Here is a 14,767-nt window from a genome sequence, read left to right on the forward strand (position 1 = left end):
CAAGTGTTGGAAATAAGCATGGAGACATTAGGACAGGGCAGTCAAAATAAAATTCTGAATGAGGGAAATGCTTAAATTGAGGAACACTGACTAGGTACGAATTTCTCTGTTTTATGAATTACAAGTAACAGTGTGGTAAGTAGCTTATGATTTAAAGGTTTCCATCAGACTATAATGTAAATTTTGTTATGGTGACAGCTAAATGTTAATGATTTGCCCTTAACCATAAAAATCCTCAGAGGCAGGCATTGTGAGATTACTTGAATGCAGAGTTAATCTCTTTATTAATTTTACTTTTTAATGTAATGAATATTAAATGTAACTGCCTGCTAATATATTTTGTATGTTTGTGTCATAGATCAATTCAGCAAATGTAGAACTTGGTTAGTAAAGGTAAAATTGTCCATTTGTAAGCCTTATATGATGATGATATTCAGAGAGTGGTGAGGTAAAGGCTCACACATTCCAGACCTTGATATTGGATGAAGTTTCCATTACAGATCAATCCAGAAAATTTTAGTCTTGTTAGAAAGGTAAATTTGTTTCTGTTACCAAACAGAATATCATGAAGTCACATTTGATGTTGCATTTTAAACTTCATCTGAGTGATTAAATCAAAAGGGATAAATAATATGTAGAATTTATGTATGACAAGCACCTGTGACTTCCAGAGGTCAAGAATACTGTTTTGATTAGGTGTCATGTACAATCATTATCCACTGACTTGTGATTGTCCTGTTTATTTCTGTGTGGATTTGTTTAAAAACATTTTAACTACATGTCTCACTTTCTTCTATAAAACTGTAATGATCAAAGAATTAACTTTACTTACTCAGCAGTAAGCTTATACTTTATTTCTTGTAACAGTATGAAACTCATCATGCAATCTGTTAATGTATTTTGTTGTTATAAGAAAGAATCTCATCTCGCACATGTACATATTCAACACTTATTTTCTGTCTGCATACAGTGACTTGACATGCATAAGCTAATGGCTTAAAGTATTTGGGTCACCTTGCAGAATTCATCCTTTAGTTAACTGGAAGTAGTTCTTCAAATCACTGTAACATTGTGTTCAGTTTTGTACTTTTTTGTGTATGTAAGTTGTCAGTGACAGATCTTATGGTCCAAACAAAAGCTGTGTTGTTGATTTAGTTTACCAGAAGTTATTTATTGTAGTTCTTTAAAGCATAAAGCATTTCATAATTTGTCATGATCCTACCATTTGCTATGGCCTTTATAACCCTACAGCAAAACCTGGATAAAAGTTTCTTATTTTAGGCACCTCATTCTAGTTGCAGGAAATTTACATTCATCAAATTGTTTATCATTTGCAAATCTGCCAACTCTCTTTGCATTTACAGACTGTGTAGTTGCTTTGCAAATGTACTGTGATTTACATTGTAGACATTTTACTTGTACATGCAGTGAATAGCTTGGCACAAAGTAACATCTGGTTGAAATCCTCATTAGGGTCTGGCTGTGCTGAATAAATTAAATTACTGCCATTTCTTCCTACTACATGCCATCTGATTTGTCGGTCACAACCTTTTTACTGTATTAAGTTTGACACTGCATAACTTCAACAGCAAATACACAGTCATAAAGTAATTATCATATTTTCAATACATCTCAGGTCTTTTATTACTGTTGTATACATGGTATGATAATATTAAAATGGATCTTAGAAAAGTAGTGTAGGGGGGTTTGGACTCAGGCGAGGGACTTACAGCATGCTGTTGGGAACACAGTAATGAACCTCAGGTTCCATGAAAGGCAGTGAATTTTTTTGACTAGCTGAGTGTACTTGCAGCTTAAGAAGGACTGCTCCATGGAGATAGTTTAGTTGGAAATTTGAATTAAGCTTGAATTCACATATGTTTGATGTAGAAGAGACAGTTTACCCAGTATTAAAATCAGGTTTTGCAGACAGCCATCTCTGCAAAAATAATTTTCTTTGAAGTTGTGCACATTTATCCTGAATTCTGCCCAGCATGGAGAGAATGTTAACAAGCAATTCCTTGCTTTGAATTTCAGGTCTGTCACTGCATGAACTCTTTTACCACATGCATTGTATTTCATGCAGACTTCGCAATTCATAAAATATTACCGTATTTACCCATGTATAACTTATTTGTTTTATAATTTCTTTCCTAAAATTAGGGTCACAAAGCATTTGAGGGAGAAAGCAAGTAGCCCATGTTTTGCGCATCATAAAATGTATCGTTGTGTGTCCACTTCCAGTTATAAAATTTACAATTTCTGTTACTGTCACAATAGAACTGCAAACAGTCACGCTATAATTTTGACTGTTTCAAAATATGTGTTCGTCCATTTCACGAATTTCACATTCCCATAGTAAAAAATGTGATGAGAACAATTGGGGCGGTTTTTTGTGTTATGTAACAGTGTTGTTAAAGCCTAAGTGTGCTGAGCACATGGTGAGTGCCACACTATCTGTGTTTAAACCCATTAACCTAATTAATGAAAAGTAAATGCACAGAATATAAATTTCCATCCAATTTTCTTTCATCCTCTAATGACCGTGAAGAACTATGAAACATTAAAATCCAAATAAATTATTATATGGTATTGCTTTACTGCTGGTTTAGATTCTCATTAGGTTATGTTGATGATCATTAGCAGAGAGCGACAAATTGTGGTAGGTTTGTACTGCCAATGTTCTGCGCGCAGCTACTAATTTATTGATTGGTCAGATGGGCCCTAATGCGATATGAATTACTGAGAGATTTGAAATTCACTTCAGAGTCAAGTTTTGTTACAAAATATTGCCTGCATCAGTGAATGCTGTCTCTGTCTGCCTACTATTCAGACATCTTGTACAACATATTTTTTTCATTACCTACGTTTAAGTTATGTCGAAAAGTGTTATATGGTACTACATTTTTAAATTTTTAAATCCAAAAATAATGCATGCATTTCATACACTGGTAAATACGGTAATCTGTCTATTGCACACAGCTGATAAATAACATTTTTGTGTGTACAGATACATATTGCTCATTCTTGTTAAAGGTGATGATTCCTAGTAATTGTTGTGTTTTTTCTCTGATTGGTTTTATCCAGTAAATCCGGGAGCGAAGGAACGCCTGGTACAGATAACTGGCCCAAGTGAAGAAAAGATTAAGTAAGTAGCAATGTTTCAAGAGGAACATATTTTACTTTTGACAATAGATGTAATACTATTCACATATTTGTGATTAGAATAGTGAAATTTAACTGGATTTAAATATCACTACTTAAAAGCAGTTCCTTTGGTTATGGTGAAGATGTTTCTGTCAAAGTTGGTAATTCCATTACATAACCTTTTGTATTATTCTCTGTCTTTTTCTTGTATCTGTGGAAACTTTTTCCCTATTCCACTTTCATCATCTTCCCTCATTTGGTCTCTGCATCTTCTTGTCCTTTATTTCCCCAGTGTTTGTGTATTTTAAAGACACCATGGAGACTTTTTAAACACCTGTATTTTGTGTAATGAAATTTAATATTATGTTGGTGATTTGAGTTTAAGGTTCAAGTTTTGATTTGTCTGCCTAAAACTGATGAAAAACGTTTAACAAGTATCTTGTACCGAGGACCAGATTATGCATTGGATTTTGTGTATGCCCATGATATTTCATGTTACAGCCATGCCAAACAGCTAATTGAGGACACAATCCGACGGAATGCGTCACCAATACGCCTAGAGCAGCCTGACAAGGAACGCATGGGTGGCTCAAGCAGTAGTCTGAATAGTAGCGCATCTGATGAGAGCAATCGATTTCCTGGTGAGTTATGCTTCATTATGATAAGTTATATTTATTATACTTCACTCAGATAAATGGCTTGCACCGGTGATGTCAGCACGGGTGGTTTTTCCATGTCTACTAGAAAACAGCATTTAAATTCTTTAGACATTTATTACCAAAACGTCAGAGGTCTCAGAACCAAGCAACTCGAATTCTACGATAGCGTCTGGTCCTCTGGTCATAGTATCTTATGTTTAACTGAGACATGGCTAAACGACTCGTGTTACGATCACAATTTATTTCCGGATGGTTACACTGTTTTCCGTTCTGACAGAATATGCACAAATAAGACGCGTAGAGGTGGAGTGTTAATAGCTTTATCCCCTGGAGTAAGTGCCTGTAAACGCAGGCACGACTTAGAATCTTTCGAAGAATGTGTATGGGTTGAACTCCCCACTTTTGATGGTCTAAATTACTCATTGGCAACCATTACTTTCCACCTGATGCTAAACCTGAAGTTGTTGCTAATTACTTTCGATTTCTAGAAAACAATTTGGACACACAAAATTTTCGGGTTATTCTCATGGGTGATTTTAACACCCCTTGTTTTGACTAACTGCCATTATTATTGGAAACTCAAGGGAGATGCCTCCGCGTGTCTTCTCGACCTCAGACAAGTCATGGAAACTGTTGGCAGCAGTGGTCTCCTTGACCTAGTATTTACGAACTTCAGTGAGTTGGGTACTAACTTTATTGATACTTTTATTGTAAAGCCGGATGTTTACTACCCACCTTTTGTTATTAATGTCCCATTGTCCCTGGAAACAGGTAAAAGAAAGTCCGAAATTTCCTACCGTAAATTTGCATCTGGGGATTACACCCTGTTGTATAGCATTCTCTGGAGTTATGACTGGTCATATATGTACAGTATCACCGCTGTCGATGATGCTGTCGCTAGCCTGAACTCGGTTGTTTTAAATGCTATAGATAAGGCTATTCCCCGCGGGTTTATCAGAAAATCAAAATTCCCTCACTGGTTTTCGAGTGCCTTACTCTACTACATCTGGAAGAAATATTTATTTTACAGACATTTTAAAAAGAATAACTCTGATTATTTTTATAGTAAATTTTCCTTCTATCACAAGCTAGTGAAGGCTACAATCAAGTCTGACAGACATATTTGGTTGAAGTCGATTGACGACAATTTAAAGTCGCAACCCAAGCAATTTTTGAAATACGTGGTGTCTTGTAGAAAAAGAAATTCCACTTGTATTCAGCTTGAGGTTAACGGCACTCATTTGGCTGAACCCCCATTCTGTTGCCGATGCATTTGCTAAGCATTTTCAGACGGTCTACAGTACCTCTTGTTTAGGCGTATCCCCTTCCCCTGTGGAGTCCTCTGACTTCTTGTCTTTAGCCCTTATCTCCGAATTGGACATTTGTAAAGAAATTCGTCGTCTGAGACCTTCCAAATCTGTCGGACTTGATGACATTCCTAGCTTTGTTATAAAGGGTTGTTCGGAGATCTTTGTTCCTGTTCTCAAGCACATCTTCAATATAAGTTTAACGCCGAATTATTTCCCTATTTTATGGAAACAGGCAGCAGTAGTTCCTGTTTTTATAAAAGATAACTCTGCCACTGTTAGTAACTACCGACCCATTTCTATACTTAATACTTTTTCCAAATTATTTGAACTTGTTATTTATGATCATATCTCACATTACATAAAGTCTAAATTAAATCCTTGTCAGCATGGTTTTACAAAATCTAAATCTACAGTTACTAATCTCATAACCTATCTAGATTTTATTAATCCAATAGTTGGCTCCCAGGGTCAAGCTGATGCTGTTTATTTTGATCTTAGCAGTGCATTTGATCTTGTCCCTCATAATCTATTACTCAACAAGCTCAGTGCTTTTGGACTCTCTGATGGTTATGCACACTGGTTTCGTAGTTACTTAACCAACAGACAATCCCAGGTTTGCGTTTTTGGAACTCTTTTGTCTCCTTTTGTGGTCCTCTCTGGTGTTCCACAGGGATCTGTTTTGGGTCCTCTACTTTTCAACTTGTTTATTGATGACATATGCCAAGTAATTAATCATTCTAAATGCCTTCTTTTCACTGATATCAAAAATTTTCGCGCCATTAAATCTCCCGACTGCAATGAACTTCAAACTGACATTGACTCGGTACAAGGTTGGTGCACTGCTAACTTCATGAAACTCAATATTAGTAAAACTACAGTAATTTTCTTCTCCAGGAAAACCACTACTTTGATATTTGATTACAAACTTTCTCAGTCCTCCATAACACGTACTTACACTATTAAAGACCTGGGAATATTTATCGACTCCAAGCTCCGATTTCACAACCATGTTGACCACATATTTTCACATTGTATTAAGTTGCTGGGTCTTGTTCGCACATTAACCTTTTCATTCTCTTCTCTCGATTGCCTGTATATGTTATATGTAACCTTAGTTAGATCCAAGCTCGAGTACGCCTCGGTCATTTGGAATTCTATTACGACTACTGATGCCAACAAACTGGAACGTATCCAGCAGAAGTTTGCAGCCCTTTGCTACCATCGTTTCCTCCCCTAAGTGCATTACAGCTATGCTGATGCTTTAGAGTATTTAAGACTCTAGACCCTACATAAGAGAAGGCATTCTAGTGATGCACTGTTCCTTACGCAGGTTTACCGCGGTTTTAAATGCTGTCCTTCCCTTCTGGATGCTGTCGGTCTCCGCATCCCTGCTCGGAATCTGAGAGATTTTTCTGTGTTCAGTTGTAGCCCTTTGATCAAAAACAGTCCTTCTGCTAGATGCGCATCAGCTGCTAATGTTGTCTGCAGGGATTTGGACATATTCGAGATGAAAATTGTAACCCTTCTTCACATTCTATAATAGTATAATTTACTTAATTGATTTAAATTATTTTTACAAATATCCTAATATATTTAGTTGCAATTTTCTTGTGTATTTATGTTCTCCATTACAGTGTATTTCATATACTGCTTGTCTTATCTTTTATGCTTTTATTGTGTTCATGAGCTCATCTCTGTGCTGTATCTGTAATTGGCCATCAGGCTGTTGATACAGCACACAAATAATAAAGAATTGGATTGAATTGAAAAGTTTAATTGAAATCTGTGAACTAGTCCTAACATAATTAAGAGATTAATGGATATAATTTGTCCATGAATGTCCATTACCATATGTAATTTTGGAAAAGGTTAAAATAATTATCATGTCAATATAGGGATGGCTTATAGATTTTCTTTTTGTGTAGTCTGACTTAATATCCCTTCAACATCATAGTAATACATCTCACTGTTGAAACTGCAAATATCTATAAAGTAACTCTTAATGTTGTAGTTTTGCCAGACATCTGTGTTACAAAGTTGATGAATCTGGTTGGTTACTTTCATGTCCAGAGGTAAAGAAAATTTTATATGCAAACATTTCAGGACTGTTTATATGGGCATAGAATTCAGTCTTTTTAAATTAGTTTTATTTGCAGGAAAATGTAAAATTTGCTATGCAGTTGTATTGTACTTTCTTTAATGCTGACCACTCCCTCCCCATCTAGTGCTGAGGTTAAGAATGAATAGGAGCTATACTTCATCTACCCCCAAGCGCCTACATGGTGTATAGTGGGACAGATTTACTTTTATTTATATTACTATATAATACATGTCAGTGGGCTGGTCACTCACTACTCATAAATGCACACTTTGAGACCAAGAAACCTCGGAAAAGGAGGCGGCGAAAACCCACAGCCCGGTTGTAGAGCCAAGAACAACAACAACTGTATAATACATAATTCATTATGTGTCAGCAACCTGTTGATGTGAAATATTTATTCAGGCAAATGAGATGAAATGACACATGTATGATATATGAAATTATTTTTATTAATCTGTAGCCATATACATATCCCCTTCTTCTCATGTGTGTGGTGTGGTGGGACTGATTACAGGTAGGAGCTATCAGGTTTGCCAGACTAGATCGGTGGTATGAGAACTCTTACCTTATGTGGGATAACCATGAGTCACAATTAACTGGGCACTGTTCGATTATTACAGTTTTATATCATTGCTTGTACCATTGGATTAATAGTTTATTATAAATGCTTTCATGGCTCCTTAATAATGACCACCCAGCTTCAAGCCTTGGTGAGGAAGTAGGAGCTTTTTGGGTTGTTAGCTTCCCTTCCAGCTTTTGTACAGTCGTATTAACTGACTCTGGCACCAACCATCAAGCTACTGCCCAATCATGCACCCAGGAATTGTAGCTATACAATGTTTGTCTTACAGGTGTGCGTCGGTCTGCACTTCTTCACAGCTTCTCAACGAACGATGCATCTCTAGGAGAATACAAGTATACTGTTACAGTAGGCAATCACTCTATCAAAATAACTGGCACCAATTTGGATCTTGTTAGGGTAGGTATATAGCAGATAGAAAAGCAATACCAGTAAACAAAGATTTGGACACTTAGAATTGTAACTAACCGCATTCTACAGATTTAGGTTGCCATCCTTTGGCATTTGAATCCAGCTGACATCTTTATGATGTGTCTGTAAGATGCATTTTAATGTTATTATTCTATTTATGCTAATTTCTTGAAGGTTTTGTCCTCCCTTGGGGTTATGTAACTAAAAGTTTGCATGCTTTTATGCATTTCTAGTTTTCTCTTATATGTTGCATGTCTCACCATCTCACATTTCTTGATTGTCACCTAAACATTGTTAAATGAAGAGAACAAATTATGAAGCTTGCTGTAACATCCTTTGTACTCCCATTCTCCCTTATGTTTCTCAGCGCTTTGTTATAATTATTTATTTGTAGTTCACAGTATATTATTAGAAAGTAAGTGGCTTTGGAAATATTTCCAGTTGTGAAAACTACGTTGTTCACTGCCAGGTCTTGATTTAGTATTGTAAAGGTAATTTGCCTTTGTGCCTAATCTCATGCCATGAAGTACTGGTGCTATATGAAGTCTGTAGTTACAAGTTTGAAAATTAAGAAATAAATACTGCAGGAATGTTTTGCAGTGTTGGCATTTGTGTTCTTTCCTTTCGGAACTTTGTCTAACAACTGACATTCTCTTACAGACAGCTAAACTTCTCCTTGATGAACATTTCAATCAAGACCCAGAACAGTCCATCCATACTTCGTGAGTAGTTTTGTGTGTGTGTGTGTGTGTGTGTGTGTGCCTGCGCGTGTATCTGTGCGTGCTTTTTGTGTGTTGAAAGGGGGGGGGTGAAGAGGAGTGCAAAATGAAATGGCATAAAGTTAATTTCCTTTAACTCTCCTACTGCCATGCCTAGAGATACAAGCCATATAAGAATTTCTTCAGTGTATGTATAATTCATGGGAGACGTCTGTTGTAAAGTGACTTCTTATTGTGATTGTACTATGAAGAATAAATCTCTGGTACAATAATACATAAGCCCACCATTGGACATGATTCTGATCATTTATAAACACCTCCCATTCCCACAATCTCTCCCCTTAACAATTGTATTACTGCTATTCTCCTATCTCCTACTTTTTCTCATGAGTACATAAATATGTTAAGGTCACAACTTTTGATCTTTAAATTTCTCGCTAACAAAGCACTTTTGTGTGCATTAAAATGATTTAATTTTTGTGCATTTTTATGTGATGAACAGTATGTGTAATATTTTCTTGGAGATGTGTACAATTTATATACCTGGACATAAATGTGTGGTTCTTTTTGAGAGCCTTTGATAAGTTTCATATTGGGGGGGGGGGTCATAATTTTGTTTAGCTAAATCTAATTAAGGGCGGTCAGTTGGGTGAGTAAATTGTAAAAAAATTGGTAAATGTGGATGTACTAAGGCGATTTCTCTGACAGTACATCAGTAATTTATTCACCTTATCTTATTGGTTTTTATTCAAGGTTGTACTCTTATAATTTTTCTCAAAAAATATAATGCTCTTCTCTATGTAATTTTTCCATTTTATATTTCCTTATGAGCGTGTTGTATAAAACTGATGACTTTTCATTAACTGAAAATTAACACATGGTTTATTGGTAAGAAGTTTTATCTAATACATTATTTCCAAGATTCAGAAATAACTTGGGAGATCATGATTAAAATTTTTTAGAATGAATGAAGAATGTAAGACTTGAGGTTCTCACAGCGGTGAGTATGAAGATGATAACATCGACCAGACTACACAGCGCAATAACCCAGAAGACGGATATCTGAATGAAGAATATTTACTGGTCAAATCTGAACTTACTTTTATGATTGAAGCTGAAATATACCAATAGATTACAATGAAGTCTAAAGCTTCTTAAATAAGATGATATTGGATGTGTACAAAATTATGTTGAAGTTGCATCTTTGTCAAGAAGCTCAAATTTTGTACAGTGCATATTTAAATACAGAAAATTCCATTACAAATAGGTTGCATTCAATAATTTTGTTTTTGTGTGTTTAATCGGAACTTAATTTTTTACAGACAGAGTATGGTGCTTGGATTCCCAAGCCATCTTACAGTATCCTATCTAACCCATCAGTACCAGAAGGTTTAAGTCAATAGAAATCAGTTGATGATAGAGGAGTTTGGGCTTTAATTTAGCAAAAACTGCATACTTCACTGAAATGACTAATTTCTTCAGTTTTTATCAGATTCCATTAAAATTAAGCAGGGAAGTCCTGTATTATCTGCAGAATATTTGGATTTGATTTGCATTACTGTAATGATTAAAATGATTAATCACTTTCTTGATGATATAAAGAAAATGGGTCAGAGGAGGAGAGGTTTGGTTTTATTCACTTTGGTAAATATTAATATATGCATGTAAGATTTGACGTTTTCACAGAGGTGAGTATGAAGATTTCTGTCTTCTGGGTTGTTGCGCTGTGTAGTCTGGTTGATGTAAACCAATGTTTCAGAGGTCATGAATGTCGCCCTGATGATGGAGGCAGTATGACCTCTGAAATGTTGGTTAACATCAACCAGATTACACAGCACAACACAGAAGACAGAAATTTTCATTAATATATGCATCTTTATCATGTTGTTAAATTCTCGTGTTATGCCCATTCGTGGTATGTGCAGTGATAAACCCAGTGTGGTGACAAGCTGTCACTGCTGGAACATGCGTAATCATTGCCAATGGAAAGAAAATGTTTCTGCATTAACAGGAAACGAACATCACACCATCTCCATCACTTTGCAGGACAGGAAAAAGTAGTGCAATTTATAACTAGGTGAATGATGCTTCTGCATTTGCTTCTTATTAAGATGTGAATTAAAAGTGATAAATGTACACAAAGAAACAAATATTCTAAATGTGTTAATTTGCAAACTCTAAGAATTTGTACACATTGTTTGCTGATTGACATGATCAACTATTTAGTGTTGAGAATGTAGGCAGAATGTGAGACTGAGTTTACTGTTTTGTAGTAAATTATAAAGTAAGACATTAATATATTTTTATTGATGTGAACACTTTTAATAATAGGTAAATAAAATTCATGACACTCATACAGCTGGATTGTAATTTTTGGAACAATGTGTATTGAACAATGATGCAAACATCCTTTTATATTTCCTTCCCGGCCTGACAGCATTATCAGTAAATATTATTACTCAAGTTAATAATGAACGCCTCGCAACAGAATAAAAAAACTTTGTCAGTGAAAGAACTGCAGCATAATTGTTACTTGTTCCTTTGTTACACCAAGGTTAGTAATTATGAAAAACTGAACATAAATTTGACACTGCTGTGTTTCATTGCACACTGAACACTTACAGAGTATAAAAATAAGCATACAAACAAACAACAGTATGCAAAGTTTAAAAAATAACTTGCAGAGTATCTTAAAAATTACAACTGCAAAGAATGGACCAAGCTAATAGCATATTGATAATGTGTGATGACGTTTGATGCATGATCCTGATACACTGAGCATACTGTATGGAATTGAGGGATTTGTTGGCAATTAAGTTGAAACATTGTGCATTTAGAATAGTAGTAGAATGTAGTTCTGAAGGAAAAGTTATTAAGAGGTCATTGTGTTAAAACTTTATTACAAGTAATGTTACTGTTTTCTGTTTTATTAAATTGATTGTGAGCAAGACAGGAAAGGAACTGGATCTCTTTATGTTCAACAAAATATTCATAAAACTGAGGCTTGGATCAGTAAAATGAATACCAGTACATTTGTGTAAGGGACTGGAAGATAGATTAACTGTATTTGCTCAAATGTAATGGGCACTTTTCTCTTTCAGATGTCTTGTACAAATTTGACTGATAATTATATGCACAAATGTAATTTAGTTAAACTTGTGTGTAAATAAATCTTTGAAAGATTTAAAAACCAGTGTAATAACAGCAGTTTATACTGTTTGCAGAAACCATTTCAATAAATATGTTGCAGCTCATGTGTAAGCTGATACTTTCCTTCATGTAGGTCTTTCATAATTGGACTTTACAGTATTTTCTGTGGGGGGGGGGATTACATTCTGTCAAATACCATATAAGTATTTTGTAAACTGAACTTCCTTTGTAATTAAGCATATTGACATCTTGTTTTATGTAACACCAGTATTTTTTCATGTCTTTTCAGATGCGAGGATGAACCAAAGACACCATCTACACCTTTGCCAGATGCACCTCCTGGTAAATTTTCAGCTGTCAGTAGGGTTGATAGTCAAGACAGCAATGCCACTAGTGAGAGTGATGAGACATACAAAGCTCCTCTTGCATTGGAACCTGCTTCTGCCTTATCTCCAGGTATTGATACCACCTTGGGGAAGCAGTTAGCTGTTGTTAGACAGCCACTGTTCCCAGATGCATCAAAGGAAGCTTTTGAACAAGCTGAGGCATCTGTTACAGCAATGGATGTGAATGCTCGAAATAGACGTGCATGTTTCGCTCACACAAACAGTCAACAACAGAAGGAGGACTCAGCTGTAGTCATGATTGAAAGTGAAAGTACTGGTAGGTGTATTTGTTTCAGTATTGTGTAATGAATTCTCTAATGGTATTCACCAGCTAATTTTAATTAGTTGATGGTACATGACCTGTTCTGGACTTTTGTACCAGAGTTCAGTGGGTTCTTCTCACTGCCTCCATGGGGAAGCCATGTATTTACAGTATTGTTTAGAAAAGTATACTAAATAGGCTATTAAAAATAATCAGAAATTTGAACAATTTCCTCCATTTATTTGTCTTAGGTTGAACTCCAGAATTCTCCTTTCATCTAATCTGAACTCTCTCTTGTGCAAGAAATAATGCACACTCTTTCAATTCTTTGTAACACAAAATTTCTTCTTCATAATGCATAATAAACTTACTTTTCAATAAATTGTTTGCAGATGTAACCTCAATGAAAAAAGTGGAGAATTTAGAATATTACATAATGAGGAGCTGCATGAATTGTACAGGTCACCTAGCATAGTGAGGATAGTGACATCTAGGAGGCTCTGATGGGCTGGACATGTGGCATGCATGGGGAAGGCAAGGGGTGCATACAGAATTTTGGTAGGGAATCCTTCCAGAATACAACCACTGGGCAGACCAAGAAGGAGGTAGGACGATAATATCAAGATGGATCGTAGGGAGGTAGGCTGAGAGGATGATAAATGGATGGAGTTGGCTCATGATTGTGGCTGGTGGCAGGCTTTGGTGTTGTCAGTGTTGGGCCTATGGTTCTGCTACCAGGGAATTAGTTTTTCAGATGAAACCTCTGAAAGAAAACAGCAAAATAACTAAACCAAAGTGAAACAGAACCTGTGAGAACAACAGTTTTTGTGGAGCTGAAGATGACTAAATGTGCTGTTCAAGAGGCAATATGTTTGTCAGGTCACAATGTCAAATTTGCTGCATACACATTGACTACTTGTACATGATACAAAGTATTGTTGTTGGCAAATTACAAAGCTGCAAATGCAAACACATTTATTCATTCCTGATTTTCCTTTCTTCTTTTAGATGCTTATTATTATTATGTTTTATGCTATTTATCATTAATTTTTTTATTTATTTAGGCATTGGTACCCTAGGTGACTGCTTAACTTGTCTAGTGGTTGAACTGGCTGCAGGAAGTATGTATTTTTTATTTGCATTGTATTGTAAAAGTATAGGAATTTTAGGTACAATATCATTATCACATTTTGTCAGTGAATGTGCTTGTCACTGATAGTAATTTTTCTCTCTTCCTGATACCTGAGGTAAGATAGCAGTAGCCTTGAAATTTCACCCCACCAGCTAAATAATGTTAACTTTAGTAGCCAGGTTGTATGAAGACGAAGACTGTAATACACCCTCGCATGCAAGTACAGACCAGCAGTGATTTGCATCCCAATGTAGAGGTAGAGGGCTACTCCCTACAGCTTTTGCCTGGTCACTGGAGGCTTTGAAACTAAGCTGTCAAACTATACATAATTTGCTCCAAAAAATAAAATTATATTACAGATGTAAACTACATATGACAATACTATTATACAAGTTAAATATAGATACAGACTCCACAATTTTGCATTTTCCTTTACCCTCAAAATTGTGAGTAGAGTATACCACATGACTTTAATATGTTATCTATTAAAAATTTACACAAAAATGAAAAAAGTGTCAGTTTACTGTCTCCCCACTTTAATATAAATGTTGGTGGCAGACAAAGAGTGGTGTTGTAATGTCAATTGACTACTTTGTAATGCATATAAGTGTGTACACGCATCTTACACATCTGGCTGCTTCGAGTTGATATAGTGCGGCCAGGAATTAATTTTTGTTATGATAGTTACATGTGCTAGATGCAACAGTGCTAATTGTGGTAGTGTCACATTGAAGCCAGTCTTGAAAACTTGTAATTGCATATGAAGAGTAGTTGTACCAAAACTTTTGTTGAGTAAATGCACTGCTAGTTTAACCACTATGTAATTTAGATGGCCACCTGGTGCAACTGTCCCTCTCTTCAACAACAGGATTTGCCCAGCTCTATTGTAGCCTTTGGTGATGTTGAGGTT

The 14,767-nt window shown here is 35.7% G+C and overlaps 1 protein-coding gene across 6 annotated transcripts in view; it reads left to right on the plus strand.

Moving 5' to 3' along the window:
* Positions 1-14,767, plus strand: part of LOC110839615 (Eukaryotic translation initiation factor mextil) — a 39,178-nt gene that overhangs the window by 13,760 nt on the left and 10,651 nt on the right. For 4 of the 6 annotated variants that reach the window (XM_087354094.1, XM_087354098.1, XM_087354096.1 and 1 more), the window contains 5 exons: positions 3,088-3,148; positions 3,649-3,788; positions 8,069-8,196; positions 8,869-8,930; positions 12,367-12,740. In XM_087354094.1, coding sequence (XP_087210220.1) covers positions 3,088-3,148; positions 3,649-3,788; positions 8,069-8,196; positions 8,869-8,930; positions 12,367-12,740 — 765 coding nt within the window. Of the gene's footprint in view, positions 1-3,087; positions 3,149-3,648; positions 3,789-8,068; positions 8,197-8,868; positions 8,931-12,366; positions 12,741-13,117; positions 13,380-14,767 lie in introns of those variants that run through there. The other 2 variants (XM_087354097.1, XM_087354099.1) reach the window with 2 other exon arrangements.

The sequence above is a fragment of the Zootermopsis nevadensis genome, unplaced genomic scaffold (assembly GCF_977971745.1).
Source record: "Zootermopsis nevadensis isolate Lab colony 2312 unplaced genomic scaffold, Znev_1.0 Znev_ptg000022l, whole genome shotgun sequence".
Taxonomy (NCBI): domain Eukaryota; kingdom Metazoa; phylum Arthropoda; class Insecta; order Blattodea; family Termopsidae; genus Zootermopsis; species Zootermopsis nevadensis.